Raw genomic sequence first — 26,481 nt, 5'->3', positions numbered from 1 at the left:
AAAGAAAGAACTGCAAAGCTGAGAGTCACTGAGTGAGAGCAATGAGCTTACAGTAATCTGAGACTGGCACTTTGAGTGGAGTGTGTGGGGGTGGGGAAGCAGCATGTGAGAGAGAGAGAGAAAGAGAGAGAGAGAGACAGACAGAGAGAGAGAAACTTGGCAACTACAGCAACTGCACTGATGTGAAAACTCTATTAAGGACCATATTAAGCTGCAAAGAAAAGGGAACTAAAGAGGTTTCAGCATTCTGCTGTGAAGAAAATGGTTTGGTACACACACACACACACAGACACACACACACCTTGTTTACTATCCTTGCATCCTTCCATTGATATAATTAATGCTAAATTGTTGGTAATTATTGCTATACATACACCTACATCTAACCTTAACAACAGGAAACTTTTTGACACACACAAAAACCAAGCGGCAGAACACATAAAATCCAGTAGGTTAGCTAACTAACCATTAACCTGTAGGATTAATAATGGGCTAAGAACCTAATAAAAAAATTTATAAACTGAACAACTCTGACCGCTGCTCTGAACAACTTTTGCATGATAAACACTGGTTATCATACCTGTTTTTCTTTTGTGTTTGAAATAAATCCACAGCCCTTGTTGTAATATTCTCTTTCCTATAGTCACTCTATAAACACTGCACAGCATCACTGATTAAATGCGCACATTTCTACACAACCACCTCCTCGCTGGGCGTCTGCATGCTTTACACTGATCGTATGTTCATTGGTTTTACATGAAGTGCTTCCAATTCATACAAGGTAAATGTGAGGGAGGGGAGGTCTTAAATATGGATGTAATTAAATTATTGATAACACAGGTACTGACAACAATCAAACAGAATTCAAAGGGAATGAAAAAGGGATTAACAGGGCATGATGTACTGTGATTTTTTAGAACTGCGTAGTGGAGGTGGTTAAATCCCCCTTAATTTGAGCGTTGCATATAAGTATGTGTGTGGTTTGAGAGAAAGAGGAGGAGGAGGAGAGAGAGAGAATTAAAACAGAATTCTGGGGCCTCATTCACCAACCGTGAATACATATAGTTTTGTGCATAAACTGTGCGTTCGTACGTTTGTATGCATTAAATGGGATTGATATATTTTTGCTTATGCATGAGAAGATGTCATTTCAGCACACTCCTGACCATGTGCACACACAAACCCCTAAAGTTAGAAAAGTGTAATAGCAGGTAACATGACCATGCAGTGCTTCTATATCACGTACCGCCAGTCATTTCTTCACGTACTGCAAGTCAAGGCTTATTTATGAAATTATTCGAAAAACTACTTGTAAAAGTGCCAAATAAACCAATTTTGTTTTGTTCGACTTCATGCAACAGTGTCTTTACTTCACTGTCTGAAGTTCCTCTTTTTTCTTGGACCAATAGAAAAGGTACATCTTATCTTTGTAGACCTTTTGACACTTTCCATGTCATCTGAAACAATCAGAACCATGAGCAAGCTATTGTGCTTTTTAAAGGGAAGTTTACAATATATGACAATTTCGGCGGCTTTCGTTATGAAAACGAGTGTGGCCGTGCATGAGCACATCCAATTCAATTCAATTTAATTTGATTTGTAAAGCGCTTTTAACACTGGACATTGTCACAAAGCAGCTTTACGGAAATATATAAATTCCGTTTATAAATGTTAAATTTGTCCCCACTGAGCAAGCCCGAGACAACGGTGGCAAGGAAAACCTCCCTAAGAGAACATGAGGATGAAACCTTGAGAGGAATCAGACTCAAAAGGGACCGCATCCTCATCTGGGTGACAGCGGATAGTCCGATTATAAATATTCCCCTTCTATAACTGCGTGCTATATAGTCAAATAGTGCAATTGCATAACCGGGAAATTCATTATAGTTTTAACATGAAGTTTATTTTGTTGAAGTTATCAACTGTTCACTGATGGAGACTTGATTGAAAATTGTTCGTATCAATTGCAGTCCAAAGCCATCTTCATGGTTTCTAAGTTATACCAATGTATCTTTAGGGTGTCCATATGGGACCGTCCTCAGCAGCAGTGAGTGGTTTCCGAATGATGAGAACTCGGACCAGAAGTAGGGCACCAGGATGGATCAGGCAGGTCCAGAGAGCAGAAGCGGTCAGGATCACTGGTATCTCACAAGTAGAATGTGTAGCACATCAATTTAGACGGTGCAGGATTTATCAATGGCCACTGTGTACAACTGTGTGTACAGACATGGGATAAATACCAATTTTTAGTACTTGTTCTACACACACTTTGATAAATGAGACCCCTGGTACTAAGTGAATGTGTATTAAATCTATGTGTAAGCATATGAAGATGTGTTCAAAGTAAAAAAAAAAAAAAAAAAAAAGGAACTTTATTTCAACACCTCTGTCATGAGAGAGCAGAGGGCTACAGGTTAAGAACGTGTGCTGAGAACAGGAGTGGCTCAAGTTTTACCTTACAAACCCGGGCCACACGGGCCACCCTGCTGTAGCTGGAGTACAGACTGTGTTCCTGACTCTTCTCCGTGAAGAAGAAATAGATTTTATCGTCATCTCCAACCGAGCTATTCACACTCTCCTTCACCAGTGCCGACTCCACAAAGTCAGCCTCTGCACAGGACCGAACATTTCTCTGTTAATATGACGTCATGAGCTCAGTGTGAAGAACATGACCTTAATCCCAACTGGAAAAACTTATGGAAAACATCACTATACAAATCCATGGAAAGCCATTCAACTGGAAAGTATCAGTCTATAAATACACTGATAACAACTGCAGAGCAGATGTATTTTCCATATGCTGTATTGCACTGACCATAAAGCCAGCGAGTGGGGGCTTCCTCTGTTCTCAGCATGGGGTTTGGAGAGTTCCTACGAATGTCTGGAGAACTCCAGAACTCGTACTGAGATGCTGTGTACATTTGGCCATCTGAGAAAAAGAATAGGATTATGATTATGCACGAAAGGTTTATGACCATACAAGATACCACAGGAAAGATATTTTCACCACGCCGGTAGTTATGTACGAGTATGTAGCTATGAGCATATGAATATATAGTTATATTATTTAGTTTTTATAATAATAATATAATTTATTATTATATTATATTATTTACTACTGCCCTGTGTTCACACTAGCAAGTAAAGTCACTGGTGTTGCTCCAGGTTTCTCTCTTGTGAAAATGAAAGTGTGTAATTTATACACAGCTCCATGTTACTTTTGTTTAAACTGTTTTTGAATATTGGAGTAAAAGCCATGAAAAGATAATCTTCCTTTCATTTTTCAGTTCCAAACACTGTTGATTCTAAACTAATCCCAAGTAAGAAGTGAAGAAAATTGGGCAAGAGTTGAACATCCTGCAGTACAGATTCATTCTAACAGCCAATCTTGATTCAATCTTTGATTAACAGCTTTACTACTAATAACAAATTTCCATAAAACGTAAATTTACTCATCCATGTTGCTGTAGTTGCTCCAACCCCCAAACTTGCATAGACAATTTGTGGTTGTCTGCTGCTGGTGTGAATGTAGGGTAATGCTAAATCTTACACAGTGTAAAAAACTGGTGCTGGTTACTTCCTTACCAATAAGCAGGCCTGTGTAGCCTTTAGCAGGGTCATAAGGGCACCTTTCTCGACCCTCCTCAAACATAGAAGACATTTTAAACTCCTTACTATCCTGCAAAAACACAGAAAATAGACACGTCGAAGAATCTGTAATGCTATAAAGACAAAAGTTGTAAGCCTCAAACAAAAATATGAAACCTAAGGTGTGGACTCCTAGCTTTTTCCGATATTTTACTCACAATATATGCACACTGTGGTTTAAATGCATGGGTTCCACAAGTATATAAGTGGGTGCTGTTGAATCGCTGCAGGAATCGGATGTGGTTAAAACATTCAGTCTGTAATAGAGTATAACCGTGTCAGTAAATTGGAACAGGATAAAAAGATATTTATCTAGGTGTGTATGGATGATATTAACCTTGTTATCTTTTGCTTGGCTCTGACAGAGTTTCTTCTGGTCTGCAGGTGCCTCCCAGTCGATCTGTATGAGGAAAAGATCAACATGCGTATTTAATAAGCAAAGTGTCTTTCGCTTACCTTGAGATATCTACATTCACAATACACTTGAATACAAACACCTGTACACCGGCTTATTCATGCAATTATCCAATCAGCCAATCATGTGCCAGCAGCACAATGTATAATACTATGCCGATAGTCCTACTATAGAGCTTGATCTGGTTTCTGGTGCCAGACTGGGCTGGTTTGAGTAAAAGATCCTGCTGATTTCCTGGGATTTTCACACGTACAATAGTCTTTACACAGAATGGTGCGAAAAACAAAAAACATCCCACAATAGTGGCAGTTCTGTGTGTGCAGAAGCACTTTGTTAATGAGAGGTGTTAGAGAAGAATGGCCAGACTGGTTCGAGCTGACAGGAACCCTACGGTAACTCAAACAACGTCACTTTACAACTGAGTACAGGTGTTCCTAATAATGTGAATGTATATGCTGTCTTTGTAACTGTCATTTTCTATTCTGATAGCAGAAACTCTCCGAGGATGTTTTTTTTTTTTCTTCTTCACCACATAGTGGTCTCGTAGACGTGATCTTAAAACAAAAATCTATGACATGCCAGTGGAGCACTCACTGTGTAACTGGAGCTGGAGATATTGGAGGCCTGCAGGGCATACAGCGCTCCTCTAGCTCCCACATACAGCAAACCTGGCTCCTCCTCCAGTAGTAGGGTACTGTAGTTCAAAGCAGAGCCACTGAAGCGCTGGCACCCCCATAGCTCTGATGCACACAACACACATACACACAGGTCATACTAAAGCCTCAAACAGGTATACTATTCAAATCATTGATGTAATTTGTACCAAAGTTTTTACACAAACAGTAGGTACATGCAAGGAAACTAGTAAACAGTCCATCCAGGATTTTGCGATCGCAGAAATGAATGCAAAATCAAGCAAACTCCATAATATTCGAAGGAGCTTGCAATGTTTCATAATTACCATTGATTTTCTGCAGATTTGGGGCAAGACACGTCATGTGACGTCATCGCAACGTGCGTGCAGCCGACGCCCTCTTTGGTTTACGTGTGTCGAACATGTGTACAGCTAAATTTACCAACAAACATCACTGCGAAAGACCGTGTAAAACAATTTCATCCAATTGCAATTGCGCAGACAGAGCAGCCCATCCTCCATTTATACAGCACCATTTCTTTTGTCGTAATTGCATAATTATTCCTATTAGTCTTAATTTGTGGGTTTGTGTTGGCTCGCTTTCTTCTTTTTTTCTCCATAGCCTTTAATGAAAGCCAGTAATATAAAATGCCTGGTTATCACAAACATTTCTCAATGGTATTCTTAGTCCCTAGTGAACCTAGTGAAGGTTCCCTAGTTCCCTACTCCCCAGACCTAGTGAACTAGTCTGAGGATGTGTTTTTCATAGAGACTCCAAAGCACTTCTGTAGGCTGCTCTGGATAACGGCGTCTGCTTGGACGTAATAAAAACTTGACTAAGTTTAAAAGGACAGTAACCCATGCAAAATACATGATTTTGAAGTCGTTCAAATCGAGGTTTATTCCGAAGTTATTCTGAATTTCCGGGATTTTCACGTGTAAACGCTCGTACGAACCGTTTACGAATAAATCCGTACGTATCCAGCTTGACAACTGAGGGCCAATGTGTGTATAATGGTTTATTATTTTATATAGGAAAACATTTGAATGGTGATGGCTTGCTTACGTGGTACTGTTTTTCCAATGATATTGTACACCATGTAATAACATGAACAGACAAACACACTTTAAAACATTTCTTTTCTCCAGTGTGGGTGTCTCTGGCGGGAAGAGCTTTAGAGGCAGTAACAGGAAAAAGTGTATGCTGCTTTAGGAATGCTTTAGCAATCAACTGAAGGGACACAGATGTCAAACAATGGCAGAGAGTGACAGAGTGGAGTTAGTTTCAGAGAGAGAGAGAGAGAGAGAGAGAGAGAGAGAGAGACTGTGCTTTATGACTCCCTGCTGACGCTGCTCTCTATTTTACCTATAAATCACTTGATGCAAACACATTATTCATGGTTCTCTCTCTCTCTCAGTAAAGACAGTCTTATTGTTATCCCTCAACCAGGGTGCGTATGTGCACCTTATCTACAAAAAAATGGGTCAAACGTTTAAACTAATGACACAGGCAGCACACTTCAATTGTGCAAAACACCACAGAAAAGGGAGTCAGCAACGCAATCTCCAACCAGCCCTTAGGAAATCAAAGTTCACCACTATCATGTCACATCACATGGGCAGAGACTAGAAGTGTGATGTGTCTCAATTCGTTTCCTCTTATAGTACGGTATACAGTGCTTTATTTACTGTGCATTTGTTCTGTGGACAAATTGTACTCCCAGGATTGTACTTCCTACATTATTAAACACAGTGCACCATAAATCCAGTACACAACCAATGCTCACTACTTAGTACCACACTAAATGCTACCACAATACTGGGGGCCGTGATGGCTTGACGGTTAAGGCCCTGGGTTACTGATCGGAAGGTCGGGGGTTTAAGCCCCAGCGCTGCCAAGCTGCCACTGTTGGGCCCTTGAGCAAGGCCCTTAATCCTCTCTGCTCCAGGGGCGCTGTATAGCCCCTGCGCTCTGACCCCAGCTTCCTAACATGCTGGCGTATGCGAAGAAAAGAATTTCACTGTGCTGTAATGTGCATGTGACCAATAAAGACTCATTATCATTAATACATAGCAATTTCTTTCAGCTCGCATTTTACAGGTCAGGATGGATACATGCACAAACAGCCTCATGCTATAAATATAAATAAGAATTGTTGTTTAACCTCCTCTAAAGTCAACAGGCAGTTGTTAGTTGTGTATTTAATACAGAAAACGTTAAAACTTGGGAAGTTGTAACGGTAACTGCTGAGTAATTTGTAACGTCCACTTTGTTTATGTACAGTAAGTGCGGGTCATAATGATGTGTTTCCACTGCACTCACAAGCAAGTGTCTGGATTCAGTCCCTCACTGCTGCCTTATATAGTGCTCTTTACAGTACAGCCTAGGGGTGAAACACAATTATGCTATCTTTTAATGTGCAAAATATTTCTAAATAATCTCTAGCTTGATCAACATTTGGAAAACACTGTAAAAACCTTCTTCTAGAGTTCTTTCTCACGCTAGTTCACAACTGAGAACTAGCAAACTGCTCACACATTATTATTATTATTATTATTTTTGTTTGCATGCACCCATAATATTTTCTAGTGAATTTAGTTAGAAATCTATTTGGATCTATTTCCTAATATATAAACAAACTAGGAGCATAATCTAAAACACTGCAATCATGACCAGACATATTCAATGCTCACACCCTCCTACTTGCGCAATTTAAAAATAAAAGAATTTTACATCCTGGTGCACACCTCCAGTCTCAACCTGATGCCCTGTAAACCTTTCTGGCATGTTTTCTTCAAAATAAATAAATAACTAAAATAAACAATATTCAAACAAAAAACAAAGGAATAATGCACCTAGTATTCATATCTATATTTGTATCTGTTCAATCAAAATAAGATATTCATATTTGGTTACATTTTTAGAAATCTATTTATAAATATAACATATAGTAACAGACTGGCTTTTTAAAGAATATCACCCAAAATTAGTGCTTATTTCCTTATTCTCATATTATTATTCTTATCTCTTTATTTCTTGGTAAGCCGGAATTCAATGGAAAACATAGGTATGACTAATGTTAAAAATGGTGGACTGTGGCCTTGACAGTGCCAGTAATGAGAGATCTCATTTCCTTGAGTCTTGAAGTAGAACAATACAACTGTGAGCCCTATCCTTGTAGGGGCAGTGAGAGTCTGTCTCTCTCTCTCTCTCATGTGTGTGAAAAGTACTACGAGTACTAAAGTGTTCAGTCACGCAGTTAATTTGTAATATCCTGTAGTAAAAGATCAAGCCAAGCTGGCTTGTAGTATAATCTTTAAGATCTTCCAATCCATGTACTACTGCAAGAATTATGCATGTACTGTATATACATGCCCACATACTGTATACCTCAGATCCATACATTCCTACAGCTACATAACATGCCCATACCCACACGTGGCCAACATGCCCACACATGCGGCCGTTCATGGCAGATCCTTTATTAGTATAACACACAGACAGGTATGTCAAATGCAGGCTGCCCAGACCTGGATTCAGTAAAGCCGTCAAATACGCCGGGTTTAAATCTGCTACACGAATTCCAAACCGAGGTTATCCAAACCAGACTCTGATTACAAGAGCACAAGTCACTGGCTCAATGGCTTCCACACGATCACCACCCTGAAGAGGGCAAGGCAAAGCAAGCAATGAGTACAAACAAGCATGGAGAGAGGTGAAAGAACATACACCCAATCCAACCACAACAACAACTACCACACACACACACGCGCAAACAGGGCAGTCCAGGCACGTCTATTCTCAGACCTGCTCCTGAACATCTGGCTTTCAATCACCTTAGTGAAGAACTTATGACTCATTAATAGCAGGGTTGTGAGAGAATGCAAATATCAGTGCAGCAAACACACAATACAATACTATTTCGTTCACAGCTTGGATTATAGAGTACTACTTCATACCCCATTCCAGTCAAAAAGTAACACACTGTCCAGAGGAACTCCCTCTACCTTTATTCTGACAAGTAGCTTCATCATTAAAACTGCAAATACGGGGTTTAATGACACCCATGCAAAAGTTCATGTGCAAAAGACATTTATTTTCCCTGACATTTGGATGACTGTGCTAAATCACAGTGCCGTCTTCAGCATGGAGTCAGAGGTGCGTGCTGGCTCTGTAACACTCGTGAGCGTGAATACAAAAATAAGGGCTGTGGAACCGAAGCTGCCACAATGCGAGTGTTACGACTGTGTTGCACAGCATAACACTTTGGGAAGATTATATAACGAGTGATCACATTTTCTGCCTCACATCCATACACACACTGTGATAGTCCTGCCTGCTGAATTCCAATAAGATCCAAGATCACTGAGCAGGCAGCTGTGAGATAATACATGCACTTGTAGGATAGAAAGAGAGATACTGAAGTTAAACAAAAAGCAAATGCTGAAAAAGCTTTCTATAAAATTGATCACTATATACATGAACAACAGAGAGTCAGAGAGAGAGAGAGAGAGAGAGAGTCAGAAAGATAGCAGAGAATGTGTGTCGCCACAAAGGAATGTTTTCTGAGTAAACATCTCTGAAGGTCTCATGAGGACCCGAACAGGGCAGAACACAGTGTTCACTGTGACATTTTCTTTTCCATCATTCAGAAACTTAACTTTGAGGAATTATTGAGTGCACGTCAGATTGTGTACATGCTGTGCTCACCTATGTATTCGGTTGGCATTGCTCTCTATTCGCTAGTGTGACTATACTCTGAGCATGCCAGATAAACTCTTGCCCATTCGAGTCTTGCGTAACAGTTAACTTTAGCCACAAATGACGCTGTTCAGCCCTGCCTATTAATTACTACATCCAGAACGACGTGTCTTCCCACAGTGACTCACTCTTAGCAAAATCTCTGTGTAAAGATGAAGGTTTCTCCTAGAAAAAAAAAAAAAAACAAGACGACAAAACAGCATACAGCCTGAATTTACTCTCACATTAATAACTGTCACTCCCTCCCACACGACTCTGGTAGTTCTGAATATCAAAAGCGCCCAAACTTTTTATCTGGCTACAGTACAAGTAATCTACATTTTTACACAGGCTCGTCAGCTCTTTCATGGAGACATCATTTGGCCCTTTTTAGATACTTTTAAACCAATCATTCCAACCTTGAACATGATACTGACTTCATTTTGCTGGGACATTGTACATCAAATGACTACAGTGGTATGTTATGGTAGTGCTGCGAGATCTGCGTATGTGTGCGTGCGTGTACTATGCGGAGGAGCACCGAGTGATGATGACATCCATCTACGGCTGCTTTGCCAGCTTTGTTCCAGCTAAAGTAATTACACACGCAAAGAGAAGCCCACACAGATGGCCTTGGGGAACCCACACAAATGACCTTTCCATCTTAAATGTGTTGTCTCTTTTGGAACAAATACAGTTTTATCCCGCTTAAAATTCATTTCTTCATTCTCTGTTCAACAATCCAATATTCTACCCCCCTTATCCCTTACATAATTTCTGCGTTACTGGTACAAGTGTCCAAAAACACCATTCTGACAATGGATTTAAATTAGTTGTAGCTCACAAAAAGATGCAGATCAAACGAATAAACAGAAACAGCTGTAGTATATATTATAGATTCAATAATATGAGAATAAGCCATCATTGTATCCACTGGATATCCATTTGTTTCTCCCTTTCACTGGGAGTTACAGATTCTGTTAAAGTGCACGATAGATTAAACAATGTCATTTTAAGCGCAGAGCCCCTCGTATCTAAGCACGCAGTATGATTGAATGAAATGGCTGAGGTGGAGAGAGAGAGAGACCGGTGTACCATCGGATACTTTTCTATACTGAACAAGTTGCTAAGAAACTCGATGAATAGGTTTGACTAAGTTAGGGGCTGATATAAAAAGCCCAGATACATGCATCAGGAGGAGGTGACAGAGTAGAGAAAACAAAGCCTAGTATGTGGGTGGATAGAAGATGAGTGATGGGGAGATATCATTACATGCACGTACTTGCATAATATGACTACACACATCGCTTGCGTGAGCACTAGCGTCACTCGTTTCTAGCAGTTTAAAAACATACATTTTCGTTCGGTTTCGCCTGCGTGTTTGCTAAGCCTTCTGGTCGTCAAAGCAATAGGTCATCCTTGAGCGCGTCAGGAATGGAAGCCAGCTTGTCCGCATGTCCAGAGAGTCAGAGCTGTTGTGCACTGGGTTCTTTCTGCTCTGAGGAGTGCTGCAACACTCTGCACTGTTGCTCCAGGTCTGACCGTGACAGGCCTGGGAAAGATTTGCCCTCGTCATATGTTTTCAAATTAAACATGTGCCTTGGGACTTTCGACATCCACGCTTGCTTAACTCTGAATAGGAGATGAAAGGAGAGCCCGAGTTGGTTCGAGTGACTCTGCTCAATACACCATGTGCAAAAAGAGTGCAGTCAAGCCCAGCTCTCTCACAAGGAAAGATGACATTCCTCACCATCCGAGTAAGAGCAGCCAATCTTGAGGATCTAGTGCTCTCCTCTAAGCATAATGTGCGTGAAAACATTTGAAAAGACGTCCTGGTGGGCCTCACATACTTCAGAGGAAGCATGTATTAGCACTCCTCCCTTCTACATTGGAATTTGCAGTAAGAGAATACTGGATGATACTTGCAAAACTAAATTGAGAGGAAATGGGATAAAAACAAAGCAACAACAAAAAAGCACACTTTTCTACATGTAACCCTGCAAATCTATTCCTTTGCGTCTGCCTCTTGATGTTTAATGCATTACTGCTAAAAGTAAACCGTGACTGAATAGGAACATCCAATATAAAGTTACATCTCTTACAGGAAAAACAATGTCGTCTGTTGCATTGCTGTTTACTTCATTTGTTCTGAATGTAAAACTAGTGGATGTGGCTCATACCACTGAAAAGGACAGTAGTTCTGGGAGTGACATCCAGGTCCAAAGGAGGTGTGACGGGATAAGCAGTCAGTGTAGACACAGCGCACAGCAGTTGCAGGCAGGACAGCCATGCCACGTTGCTTCTCATCCTCATTGCCACTCGTTTCGGCCCAGGAAAGAGGGGAGTGCCTCAAATCCACACTTTCACACTCAGTGATCTTGTGTCTTGTCTCCACAACAAGGTCCCAGCAATCCAAACTACGTCATCATCCTTCTGGACACTTGACCTAAAAACAAACACAAAAACAAAGGGTTAGTGAAGGCGGCAAAATACGAATGAATCGCTGAGGCTGTGGTAGAAACAGAAAAAAAAACAGTCACACTAGAAACTAGGATTAACGAAAATAGCCAGCTGAGATTTTCAACCAGAGCGGTCAAGTGAGAATGTTCAAAACACACCTGAAGTCTGATATACCTGTTTTTAAGTAATATAATGGATGGTTAATAGAATACTCAATGGGAGCTGTAAGCCTTCAGATATCTCACTCCATCTCCATCTCCACTACAATCAACAGACATATTGATGCACTTCCCAGTTTTTTGAGAACTCACAATGTTAACTACATCCTTTAATGGCACCTAAATCGAACATATCTTAAACATATCTTAAACATGTCTGATACAGTCATTTTCAATATTTAGTTTGTGGTATTTTCCACTTCACCACTTACCCACGCCTCCCTTGCAATTGCTCCACAGTTTGAATTCCTCAGACATAGATAATCAGCCCAGCATCCACTGCACATTCCTTGTAAATGTTAAAATTCTCTCTACACATCTACTTCCATAACATCCCTCAATTCATTAGTGTGACACAAATTCAGCTTCTTTTCTTGCACTGAAGAAGAATTCCTAACACATCTGTACTTAAAATGTAATTATTCCTGGGTTTGTGTTCAAAATGGATTCTATTCAGTTTTAAGATTTGCTTAAAAAAAGTTTTTGTAAATTGATTCCATTTCTTGAATAACAAAGTCAGAATGCACATATTCAAGTGTATTAGTGACCACTATAAAACTTTGAAGCAAAAGTTTAAAATCAAGTATTTGATGATTTTAGCATGCATGTTGCATGATGTTCAATGGTGGTCATAACATTCCCTATATTAGGAAGGAAGGGATTAGGGACAAAATGGCATACTGAGATACTACTGCTATACACTGTGTAGTAATACATCAAACCCAGCCAGTGACTCTGTGATGTGTCATGGTGAAAGACTGGCCTTCATTCATTTGACCAATACAAATTTTTACTTTATTTGTACCAATGCCACAATATATCACACAGCAGAACAATGATCTCTGTTCAGCAAAATATAAAGTCATTTGCATCAGTATTGTCCATCCATCCATTTTCTGTACCATCCAATTTCTACAGACAGTCACAGTGAGCCTGGAGTCTGTCCCAGGGAACTCGGGGCACAAGGCATGGATGGGGTGCCAACCCAAAGCAGGGCATGATCGCACAAACAGTCACACACTACAGACAATTTATAGATGCCTTTATAGATCAGCCTACATGTCTTTGGGCTGGAGGAAAAACCAGAGTACCCGGAGGAGACCCCTGAAGCATGAGGAGAGCGTGCAAGCTCCGCGCACACAGGGCGAAGATGGTAATCGAATCCTCAACCGACCCCAGAGGTACGAGGCAAGTGTGTTAACCACTAAGCCAACATGCCCCCCAAATAATTTAATGTTTTTTAATCATTTGATGCTACACAGTATATAATACTTAACATAAAAATAAAGTATAAAGCCCAAGTTCTAGTAACAAAGAAAGACTAGACTAAATTGATCAAACTTACAAAAAAAATTGCTTGAATACTAACATGCTTGTATTTATTGAGAATAATGCTGCATCTTCATCGACCACATTGATTAATCTCATGCCTGCAGGTACAGGCATTTACGTAGAATCCAAGGCTGTGTCCCAAATCGCACAACACCTAAACAGTAATGACTTCAGTGGTGTAATAACATACTCTTTAGTACGAGAGTAAGCTTGTGCGGCCTAAGTGTGCACGACTCATCACCGCTCAGCATTATAGACGTGTTATGAGAATAAAACCTGCACATCAAATGTGACTGTAATAGTTACTGAGTACTCAGATGAAAGAACAAAACTCTCAGTAAGATCTTGTCTTTTATTTGTCCACAGCTGAGTAGATTACTGTGGTCTGCCTGATTAAGCAGCAATGCCCATGCATCAACAACCTGCTGCAGTGTAACTGTGCTCAATTTGTGGGATCATAAATAGAACATATCCTAGAGAATGATCTTGTCACATAGCTAGCTAGCTACAAACAATGATCTTACCTGTTCAGCAAGAAAAAGGCTCAAACGTCATCAATTCAAAGTGTAGAATCAGATTCCCTCTTTCACTCCCATTAGCTTTGTTTTCAGTCTCAAGTGATCACGCACATACTCTCTCTCACGTGATTTGCTGACGCTCCTGCCAATCACCATGTAGTCAAACTTCTTTCGTGCCTGAAGTTAAGACATGATTATGTATGATATATGCATAGAAATGTCCCGCTACCTCCACCCACGACACTCGCACTCGACTCGCAGCAGCTCAGAAATATGCAATAAGAGACGTTTTTTTTTAAACCTCTGATTCATTCATCATAGTTGTTTTCATTTTTAACACAAAAAAATTCCTATCTACTTTAGCTTTAAAAGAACTAGAAGCATGACTATCAATGTTTGATGGTTACACAAGAGTACACGAACTCTGAAACACACACGCACACACACGTACTGCACGATGTGATTTAGAGGGACAGTTGTTCTACCCTCCCACTGTTCCCTTCACCTCTCTCCCCATCGTTCTTACACACTCTGTCCTTCCCTTCTATAAACACTCCAGAACACTCCCTCTCTGTCTAAGATAAACACACGCTTGTTCCCATTAAACAAGCTTACGCACCAGATGAGAGCTGTTTTCTTTTCCGTCCTAACCTCTGTGGCTCCCTAAGAGGCCATGCACCCAGTACCCTCTTAGTCTCTTTGTCCAGAAATCCCACACAAATAAATACAAGCATCTGTGCGAATCTCTCTCTCTCTCTCTCACGCACACCTGCTGCATTACAGGAATCAGCATTACACGACGCTGAACAGTTACGTTGATGCTTCAGCATCGGCTGCTGTGCGTCTCCATGGCTACTGTTAGGCTGTCTCAGCAGGTTGCGAGTGTGGCGTACAGGTGCGGTGTAACTGGCTTTTAATAACAAGCTGTTGCACAAGCAAAACAGGATGTGACAGGAGCCCAGGAATTTCTAGCACAATTACAACCAGTGCCAAAATAACATCTAATCCCTTACTACAAAGAGCAACCAGTGGAACCGCAGCAACTTGCACGTCTGCTTCGGACAAACAACTAGGCATTCGTGACGCCAATTATTTGTAAACTTTTGTACATCTTTGCATCTTATGCTAAGGTCTCGGAATGTTGCGCTTGACCAGCATGGAATATTTCATGCAAACATTTCACAACGCACATATTGTCAAGGTTGTAAGAAACCCTTTACAGTTTGTACAGGATTTCGCAGAGGTTGTTTGTGATTGTTGCGGATTGATGCTTGATTTCACTGCGGCTTTTTTCAAAAGTTGCAATGCAATCTGCGGCGTTTTGAATTGGCGAAATTGCAACTGCACGAAATTGTGTCTTTCGCAGTAAATGAGACCTTTTAGCTGTACTTGTGTTCGATGCGCGCGAACCGAAACGGCACCTCTTGGCCCGAATCTGCGGAAAATCTGAGGTAATTTTGAAAAATTGCAACTCCTCCAAATGTTGCGGAGTTTTCCTTGATTTTTAGTTCATTTCTGCGCTTGCAAAAACGCTAAATCCTGGAGGGACTCTTCCTTTCTTTAGGAAAAGGAATAGATGTTTAGGATAGCTGTTAACTTTAAAAAAAAATAAAATAAAATACTGTACAAAATTTCAATCTACAGGATGTCTGGAAACTCCGCAACCAATGGGGATATGTTGAGAAAAACATGTTGATACTAATATGTCGTGCAAATCCGCAAAAACGTTGTACGGCAGCTGAGAAAATGCGTAGAGTGTAAGGGGGAAGATGTAGCGCATATGATTTAAATAAAAAAGACAAAATGATGTAGATGTAGGTTTACACTCATTTGTTCCTGACTTTTTGGACACGCTGTATTTATAGTTATGTAACAACTACAGTGATACCACGTTTTAATAGAACGACAAAGTTCACGCTTAATATTGCATTGTACGTTTCGACTTTACAATACAGCTGCTGGTTTAGGCCATGACAACAAATCGATGTTTCTCTCTTTTCTTTTTTCCTTCTGATGATTTTGAAATGTAAAGATGATCTTGATACTAATCACTCACTGTGAAATGTTTGACAGACAAATTGCATTGCCAGATTTTATGAGCTTACTTTTTTAAAAAATTCCAAAATAGTAAGCGTTAGAACATTTCTATCTGTATGTTAATAATGAAATAGTCACAGAATATAAAAGACAGTTTGAACTTTTTCAATGAAAAATGAGTTTGGAAGTTTTGATTCAAATCTTGTAAGATTTTTTTTCATGCCTGCTCGGTGTTTAGTCACAGCTCAAAGTCCTGAGATAATATATCCACAGGGCGTAAACAAACATAGTTTATCTATTTATAATCTGCAGTGTAAATCATAAGGGAAGGTATAAAGAATCCAAGAGGTTTCAAAATGGCTCTCTCATAAACTGTGTGAATAAAATATGGCAATATTTTGCAGTTACAGTCATCTACAGATGTCTAGAGACATCATTACAGAAGTCAGTCCAGAAATTCTACACACAGCATCTAGCAGGAATCTCTCACACGCAACACTCTCGAACAATCCTAAAGCGAGGATACAAACAGGGTGGAGGAGGAAAAAGAAATTCAACTGTCAGTATTATAAAAGCTGCCCACATTGGGTTTCATGCCCACAGCGATAACCCCTCCGAACGTGCCCAGAAAAGGTGCAAAAGAGAATGTTTGAGAAACCTCAGCTCCTCTAATATTTCGAGTGTTCTGTATTCAAACCTGACATTTCAGATTGTGTAGAATGATACACAGATCTTTCTAAATCTGAGAAACTGTGAACCTGATAATACTCCATGAATTCGACCCCAAGACAGATTTAGCCCAATTTTTGATGGCCATAAAATACCAGCTTATCATCATCATCATCAGAGCTACATTATTTAACATTTTAAAAGCCTCACACAGAATCCAGGTTAATCAGTGGGGAAAAAAAAAACCTACTCTGCAAAGTATGAACTTCAATGGAGCAAGTGGCATCTGTTAGCAGCTCAGCTGGGACGAGAAGCCTCATGTATGTTTAATCAGCTGTCTGTCACACTGAATACATACATCCTGACTTCTGAAAGGTCAGTCCTCCATCACCCGCTCACATAGAAAGAGCTCGTATTAACCCCAGCTGCCCTTCACACTGTCAGTACACCAACATTTTGAATAGAAGCAGTAGAATAGTAACTGTAGTGAAATCTTTTAGATAACATTAACAATTTACTATTTAGAAAAGAAACACTATTGTAGAAGAATAAATATAGATCGAATCTGATCAGTCTGTACATGATTTCGCTGAGTTTTTTGGTGATTGTTGTAGCCAAAAATGTTTGATTTCGCTGCAACTTTTTTCATAACTTGCGATGCAACTTGCAGATTTTTTGTACTTTTTTGTGAGAAAACTACTTGAATTGGCGAAATTGCAACTGCAAGAAATTGTTTTGCATGGACTTTCACAGTGACTACGTTTACATGCACAGCAGTAATCTAATTATTGACCTTATTCTGAGTAAGACAATATTGTGATTAAGGTGGTTACATGAGTGGCTTTTAGGATATTCCTTTCATGTACCCGTTTTACATGTTATAGAACATAGATCGGCACACATCATTACGTACCCACACCATGCCGTCCCCTCCAGAATTTCACGTATCAACATACAGTTCGTCTTCATTATCGTACTGTATACAGTTTTGGGTGTTTTTATTTTTAATTTTACGAAAGCTTCAAGTGCAGTTAATTATTTGTCATGCTATACGTGCAAAAAGAAGCTGTGGGAAGTGTCCAAAACCGCGTACTTACCTACTATATAGGTAAGTACGCGGTTTGGGATGCAGCCGTGCTCTCTTGATTGCCGTGAAACGGTTGAGCACTGCCGTGTGTGATCTTGTCCTGTCGCAAAATGCGGTGAAAACTTCCACATGACGTTAATAGTGTGATTAAGGTGTTTACATGTCTATAATGCACGTTGATAATACGACTAAAACTGCAATACTCCACATGTCTTAATTCGATCTGTGTTTACTTCGAGTATGACTTAAGCCAGATTAACGTAATCAATAATCACTGTTTACATGGTAGTTTCTTAATCAGAGTATTGTCTTAATCGGGTTAATATCGAATTATTGTTGTCCATGTAAACGTACTGAGTGATAGTTGTTTGTAAATGAGACCTTTTAGCTGTACTCATGTTTGACGCACATGAATCCAAGAGGGGTTTGCCTGAATGCACGTTGTGTTGATGCCACACGATGCGTCTTGGCCCAAATCTGCTGTAAGTTGGAAATAAAACATTTTGCATTCAGTTCTGCGATCACAAGATCCTGAGGGACTGTCTGATACCCATTAATACTAACAAAAAAAAACTGAATCATCTATGGTGAATAAAATGATGAGTGACATTATTAACAAAAGTGGCTTTGACATGTTAAAACTATAACATTACTGATTAAGAAAGCCTTTCTTCGTTAGTTTTAATGAAAGCTCTATGTATCTGACAGAATCTTTTCTTGAACATGACTGAAAACAAGGCACTGTGCTTGCTTGTCTTGATACAAAATGATCCACACTTATTTATTGACTCCAGAGCCTGGGAAGCCTTGTCCTTTTCCCATAAAGGATTGAAAAGGGACTCTGGTGAGCTATAAATGGAATTAATGGAGACAACGAGGTCACATTAGCAGTTCTTTGGCAAAAAAAAAAATGTAATAAATAAGAATGATGTCTTTCTGTTTCTCTCTATGGTGCTCTCTCAGGCTAAAATAATTACTCCCCCAAACATACAGCTCTATTTTTATAAACTTTAATTAACGGTTAATTATATTTTGGCCGTTTTGCCACATTATGTAGTCACTCGAAGTTCCCCATGTTAAAAACTCAAAGTAGAAAATAAAGCCTACAACTAGTGCCAGTGTTAGCATGATTAAACCTTTTTCTATGCGGTTTTAAAAAGGATGACAGATTTGTTGGTCTATGAAGTTATTACGCTTCAGATGACAAGCTTCTATTTTGAGCAGCATCCGTATAATGCAAGACAGAAGGACCGCTTCACATCACTTTTGGAGCATGTTGAGCTTAACAAGGCAGGATGCATGAAGGAATATTTCAGTCAGAGAAACCTAGAACCTGCTAAAGTTATCTTCTAGGTCTGGTGTGAAGCTCAACCGCACACCAGGAAAATGTTCTGCTGTTCGATAGCTTATGTCTTTCATAAATGGCCTACATAAAATTACATAAATAAAACCTACACCCTGAGTAAAGTCAGAACACTTATGTAATCATTTAAACAGGTGACTGAGGTGTTGGATAAATATTTTCCTGCGGTGCTTCAAAATGGGTTTTATATTGAATTTCAGTGCAACTAAATTGAATTCTTTCTAAAAAATAAATAAATAAATAAAAAAGCTTCCCGTCACTGCTAGAATAATAATGTTATTACAGTGATTATCATTCCCCAGTCCTGTGGACAAAAAGCGCTGCATTTTTGTATACCAGACTGCCTACTATTATACAGTAAGTACATTTACCACACCTGATTTAACTCCACGTATTACCAAGCCTGTTGTGAGGTCAACTAGGTGTGATAGAGCAAAGATAACACAAAGAATATCCGGTACTCATCCGGGGGGACGACAAACAATCAGCAAATGCAATTTCAAACATTCTATCTCATAATATCTATCTTACTCAAATGTGATAGAAAACATTTTTGCTTAGAAAAGACAAGGGGACAGTAACGTATCCTGGGAGTGGATGAAAGGTGTCAGAGTAAATTTAGTTTTGTACCAGGGGAAAAAAAAATTGTGTAAAGACTTTATATCAAGGCCAGTACAATGGTGCGGCAGGTAACGTTGCTGCCTCACCTCACAGCTCTGGGGTCCCGGGTTCGATCTTGAGCTCGGGTTACTGTCACTGTGGAGTATCATGTGTTTTCTCTGTGTTCGTGTGGATTTCGTCTGGGTTCTCTGATTTCCACCCGCCCTGGATTGGTAACTCTAAATTAAACAGGTGGGGCGTGTGTGTGTGTGTGTGTGTGTTGCCCTGTGATGAACAGGTGTCCTCATATTCCCACCTCTCACACAGTTTTCCTGGGATAGTCTCTGGATCCACTACACCCCTGACCAGTATTAAACAGCTACTGAACATAGATGGGTATAAGTATTCAGAAAATATTCACGTTATTGTATATGCATTAAAAGAACTTTTAAATCCAGACAACAACGCAAAGCAGTGTACGTTAATAAAGTAGTCTCTGGTAGTTCAAAGCTTCCAAGTTCAAATCCTACTGCCCCAAAAAAGCCTCCGCTAGACGTTTAAATGACCCGTTTCAGCTCAGTGTTTGGACTGTACTCTACATTTCCTCACTGGAATATCTATTTGTATTAAACTTTCTGGTAAATAAATCATAAATGCAGGAACCTGGACCTGCCAGCACTTTTTCCTCTACATGCAGCTCAGTGTTGTCTTGAAGAGTCACAGAGCCGCATGCAAAGTCTGTTATGCTCTGACCCCGTGCTCATCATATAAACACCAGAGGCAGATCCAACAATGAGCAATGCAAATACAGTATCAATGCATTATCAAGTTCAGTCTGGTTAAGAAGAATTTGCTTGCCAAATCCAAAAAGCAAGAACTGATCATATATTAGAATATATATCAAAATATACTGAACTAACAAATAAAGTCAGCACTGCAAAATGCCCATCATTATCATCATCATCGAGTAAGTATAGTGTACAATAAGTGTAATTACAGTACTCATTACAGTTTACATTACAGACAATCCTCTATTTGCACGGCAGTTTCGCTTGTATTTGAGCTGCACCGAGAAGGTAAATAAGACTAAACTCGGTTACTCAATCAGTCAGCTAAACACTATCTACTTTCCAGTAATGATTAACCGAGTCTCATTGGGATTACAGGGTAAAGGGCTTGATCGATCATTAACGTGACGACTTTAAAAAAGAAAAAGAACAAAAAAAAGGGGGGGGGGTGGAGGTACAGCTACATTTTAAAGTTAATTCGAAAGTTTAAAGGACGCAGTTATACAGTTTGTGAGCAACGCAATCATCTGATCCTTAATTAAGCCCAAGGCTAGAACATGCAGTTGTGAAATACCGGTACACTAAAAAGCAGCCTCGTTTTTAATTAAACAACAACAACGTTAACAAAAGTTCATTTGATTCTAAAACTGAATTAATTATAAACTATGACGTTTATAATATTTTATATATATATATATATATATTTTAAACCGTGTTCAACCTACCTTGCTGTGGTTCAGAAATGTTTTCACGCTTGAATTCTACAGCAGAAAGTCCACACTAAAATAAAGCTCCTGAGATTTGAACAGAGACTCAAACGGCGACGCGTCTCAAACTGAAGATTTTCTCCTGTCTGTGTCTCTCTATTTCTCTCTCTCTCTCTCACTCACTCACTGCGTTACTAGCGTGAAAGTCAGGCTCAAACCCAAACGCCTTCCTATTGGACGCAAAGTGCGCTATCTAGTGTGGCCATTATTTCATATGCGATACAGTATACACAGAGTAGATCCTAGCACTAGGAGCGGTTTCGCTTCAGGCGTGGACGGTTAGCCACTCAGGTGAGTAATTAAGCCACGCCCTCCTACACAACCGCCACTTTCGCAACCGGTTAAATAAATAAATAAAGCAAGCAGGTGCTCGTTCAAAAGCCTCCCGTGAATACAGACTCGAAGCAAAGTTATGGAGGTAAAGAAAATAAATAAATTTTTAAAAAAAAAAAAAAACACTGACATGAGAAAGGAAAAGATTCTCAAATCAAACGCACGAGAGGGACATATAGTAGTGTAGTGTAGCTCAGTGCTAACCCTTGTTGGAGTAACTTCCCTACAGGTACGAGGCGGAACCTTTCACAGAGAAGAAAATGATATAAGAATAACAGAAACCTAATACAACCTAGTCTCACAGAACACACTGAAGGAAAAAAAAAAATCCTAAACGTCACTTTTCCTTGCCGCTGGGGTGACACCCTAATCTTTGATATGATTTTTCACCTGGAAACGGATATAGTGTACCTTTAAAATGATCCGAGGTGCACAAGAAACTTTAAAAAGAACACTACGTGCATCTTTCTGTAGAAGATACTTACTAATGGTACAAAAGATGTACCCTTTTTATTTTAACTTTAACATTCATACAATATAACACAACCACATTGCAATAAATATAGACTCACCGTCCACTTTATAAGGAACAGCTGTAGCACGGGGGGTAATTTCTGTGGATTTAATCGTGGTTGTTGGTGCAAGATGGGCTGGTTTGAGTATTTCAGAATCTCCTGGGATTTTCACACACACTACTCTCTAGAGTTTACACAGAGTGGTGCGAAAAAGAAATGAAAAAAAAAAAACATGCTGTGTGTGGAAGGTCTGCAGGCTGAAACACCTTGTTGATGACCAAGATCATAGGAGAATGACCAGACTGGTTTAAACTGACAGGAAATTTATAGGAACTCAAATAAGCACTCTTTACAACTGTGGTGAGCAGAAAAGCATCTCAGAACACATAATACTTCAGACCTTGAGCAGACGACCACATCGGGTTCCACTCCTGTCAACCAAGAACAAGAATCTGAGGCTATCATGGGCACAGAGTCACCCAAACTGGACAGTTGAAAGATTATTTTTTTCTCTCCTAATCTTCAACTGTCCAGTTTTAGTGAGCCTCTGGTTCTTGCTCTTGGCTGACAGGAGTGGAACCTGATGTGGTCTTCTGCTGTCGTAACCCATCCACCTCATGGTTTGATGTTACGTGCATGCCGAGATGCTTTTCTGCTCACTACGGTTGTAAAGTGTGATTATATGAGTCACTATATCCTTCCTGGCAGCTTGAACCAATCTGGTCATTTTCCTCTGATCTTTCTTATCAGCAAGGCGTTTCCACCCACAGAACTGTTGCTCACTCAATGTTTTTTGAACCGTTATGTGTAAACTCTAGAGACTGTTGAGTGTGAAAATCCCAGGAGATCAGCAGTTTCTGAAATACTCAAACCAGCCCATCTGGTACCAACAACTATATCACGATCAAATTCACCAAGATCACACTTTTTCCTTCATTGCTGATGTCTGATGTGAACATTAACTGAAGCTCTTGACCTGTATCTGCATGTTTTGTTTTTTTTTGGCATTGTGCTGCTGCCTCATGATTGGCTGATTAGATAACTGCATGAATGTGCAGGTGTACAGATGTTCCTAATAAAGTGGATGGCGAGTATATACACCAAAAAACATTAGTCATGAAAGCAAAAAAGAAGCCCATAGAAGCTATATTGTGCTGAGTAATGCACAAATATTCAGCTTATTGTTTTTATACTTAGAGAAAAACACATGCATTAATACAAAAATGTAATTATTTTTATTTTACAAATGATATGTATAATATTCCCATGACAAAAATTTGAATATAACAAACACCTCTGGACAACGAAAGTAAAACAGTGAAGCACCTGTTTAAAGATCATGCCATTAGTACACATTCAGTCACAGCCAGTGCAATAGTATTGATATATTACATACACACATAGCAAAACATATTTGATCTGGTATTTTCTATGCCACATTTTATATACATCATAGTTATAGTTAAAGCTGAAGATTGCAGATGTATTTATGCAAGATTTCCCCAAGAAAGTCACTGAATCAAGAGGCCACGGTTTCATCCAACCGAAGCGGCATCAAAGTAAAGCATTGCACTACTGATTTTAAGTGGGAACTTCAAAGAAATTTATAATACAAAATAACTTTAATAAATGTACAATTTATCAATATAAAAATGACTTCTCTAGTTGTATCTACCATCCAATATTAGCCTCATCAATTATATATTATTCAGCCAGCAGTTATACCTTCCTTTGCATACTGCAATAAATGTAAACAGATTTATTGGGCCAATTATTTAACCATTAAAAAATATTTTTAACATTATGTTAAAAAGTGCTTTAAAATTTATCTTCACATATGTCCTCAACTGTGTATCTATTTTCTGTGGCTGTAAACCAGCCACAGAAACAAATTAAGGTGAATTAATTTTGCTCTTTATTATTATTTTCCCCCTACGTCAGATACCTCAGCAAAATGTAAAAAAGCAAAACATAAATAAAAGTCACCAAGGTATCAGCAGCTTAAAGATGAAAAACCCTGTGCCAATGACTGAATAAGGAAAAAGCCCCCTCTACAGGGTTGTTAAGGCAGTACAGTGCATCATACTTATTACTTAATATAAAAATCTGCTAGAAAATAATTGTTCTTTCACACTATAGCACAGTGATTTGAACCAAGCAAGTAAGCGCCTGGTACAGTTGTACTGAGAAATACAAGGAGGAAATATGTGGACAGCCTAAAACTCCCTAAAGAGTGAAATGGGGAAACCTGCTCTTCACTCATTCACAAATTCTTAGGACAGCATAGCTTCAACTCTGTGTGAGGCTTCCTTCTATATTTGTGTTATGCTGCGCTTTCATATAACATTAGTTATGTTTAGGTGATACAGGAAAGAGAGGCAACCTCTCTGTCAATAAATGACTCAATTCAACTAAGAGTAACTTATTTGGTTTCTTGAACATATCTTCCCTGAAAGCTATATTTTCTCACGCTCATCATTTTCTTCCCCCACAAGATCTCCATTTCTATCTATAAACTCATCATCTTTAAGAAGCTCTTCTTCTCTTTTAATGAGGTCTTCATCATCATCATCACTCTCTACTGACCCATCAGAACTTCCTCCTAGTAGTTCTTCATCTATTGCCATATCATCGTTCGTCTCCTCTGCATCTTCATCATCCTGGTTTATTAAGCTTTGTTTCTCTTTTAGGTCAACAGAAACCTCCTGTAACTCTTCAATCTTCTCTTGAATCGTTTCTACACTGTCCTCTAGCTTTTCCTCACTCTCCACTGATACTTCATCTTTCTCCTCCATGCACTCTTCCTCATCTGACTGGACAATGTCAGACTCCTCACTCAGTGACTCCTCTATGTCTTCCAGCTCAGAGGATTGGTTCTCTTTCTTGGGCATTTCATCCTCAGGAAGAGGTTTCCAGTAATCATACAGCTTTCCCTGGGTTAAAAACAAAGAAAGTGTACAATTAAAAAAACAAACAAAAAAAAACACACACACACACACACACACATGAGAATGAGAATGACTGAAATCACAAATACATCTAACTGACAGACCAGCACTACACTGACAGCAATCACAGTTTGAGCCATGTCTGGATCATTATCTGACCCTAGTTTTGAGTGCTGCCTGGTCACTTAACTGCTTACAATAAAATAAATCCCTCATGTCTTAAAGAAGATTGACTGCACAATACAGCAGTGTAGTGAGCTTTGGTAGCCTGTAGGGATGTGACGGTGAGGAAATTTTCCCACCGGTTAATAGACGTGTGACAACACCGGTAATACCGGTATCACTGAGGGGGCGGGTTCCCCCTTGCTTCTGAATGCTCGCGTGGCCGTGTGCATTTCACTTTCGTGTTCGAATTAGCGCCAATTACTTGAATGGTGGGTTCATTATTATTCTTAATGAAAAACACAGCAACTACAAAACAGTACACAGTGACAAATTCCCTTATATTAAACAGAGAACTTTTTAAACCAAATATTCCGCAATCGTTTTGTCAGTCAGCTCGCCTCACTCTCGTTACGTGACAAATGAAACCTGCTAATCCGTGTTGCAACTCTGAGTCATTCGGCTCATGCCGAATTGAGCAGACGCGCTCAGTTTTTAATGGGAGTGTCCGTTCTCTAACTGAACTAAACGATTTTTATTACTAAAAGGCAAAATGACGGTGGGGCAGTGCCGTGTTGGGCAAGTGATGTAAACGGTATGCGGACCAAACACCAGTAACACCAGCTATCGAAGCAAGCCTAGTAGCCTGGTAATCAAGGATACTGGAAAAACTGAAATACTGGTCATATATGATAACAGGAATCATCAGATACACAAATAAATCATACCTCTTGGGGTCTTGATCTTTGGAGAAGCACCTGCCATTTTGTGTATATTCTAGCAACAAAGTCTTTCACCTGAAAAAAGCAAAGAAATATGTGATCATTATGGTTTTCTTTTCTTTTTAATGGAAGATCAACAGTTAGGGGAATCATGTATGGGAGTTTAAGGACATTACTGTACCTTACTCCTGTAAAGCATTTTCTCACTCTCCCTGATGTCACACTTAACATGTTTCTCCAATTCAGCAGACAGTAGTAGCAGCTCGTTCTGAATGACAGACAGACAGCACTGTGTATAACTGCCTAACTACAACTCCTACAGTACACAGGGAAGTATTGTGTTCTTGTAACAGGCCGCATTATAAAAACTAACACCACTTTACAATTAAATGAACGATGCACATTCTGTTAGTTATGCCAAACCAAAATGGTGGACTGTGAGTAAGGCTACTATTCCTTTATCAGTGTAAAAAGACAAGCAATAACTGTTTACAGTGTCTCCAGTGCTCAAAAGACCAGAACTG

General features: G+C 39.5%; 1 protein-coding gene across 7 annotated transcripts in view; it reads right to left on the bottom strand.

Annotated features, from left to right (window-relative positions):
- Positions 1-26,481, bottom strand: part of LOC128605513 (semaphorin-4G) — a 53,934-nt gene that overhangs the window by 11,889 nt on the left and 15,564 nt on the right. For 5 of the 7 annotated variants that reach the window (XM_053621000.1, XM_053621001.1, XM_053621002.1 and 2 more), the window contains 4 exons: positions 26,139-26,225; positions 25,964-26,032; positions 21,236-25,058; positions 11,747-11,884 (listed from right to left, as the gene is read on the bottom strand). In XM_053621000.1, the coding sequence (XP_053476975.1) occupies positions 24,582-25,058; positions 25,964-26,032; positions 26,139-26,225 (633 nt within the window). In that variant the 3' untranslated portion in view covers positions 11,747-11,884; positions 21,236-24,581. Of the gene's footprint in view, positions 1-2,455; positions 2,611-2,815; positions 2,930-3,585; positions 3,680-3,806; positions 3,906-3,985; positions 4,049-4,657; positions 4,804-11,618; positions 11,885-13,972; positions 14,938-21,235; positions 25,059-25,963; positions 26,033-26,138; positions 26,226-26,481 lie in introns of those variants that run through there. The other 2 variants (XM_053621006.1, XM_053621007.1) reach the window with 2 other exon arrangements.

This window comes from Ictalurus furcatus, chromosome 3, assembly GCF_023375685.1.
Source record: "Ictalurus furcatus strain D&B chromosome 3, Billie_1.0, whole genome shotgun sequence".
In the NCBI taxonomy this organism is placed as follows: domain Eukaryota; kingdom Metazoa; phylum Chordata; class Actinopteri; order Siluriformes; family Ictaluridae; genus Ictalurus; species Ictalurus furcatus.
This window is presented reverse-complemented; position numbering and strand designations above follow the sequence as displayed.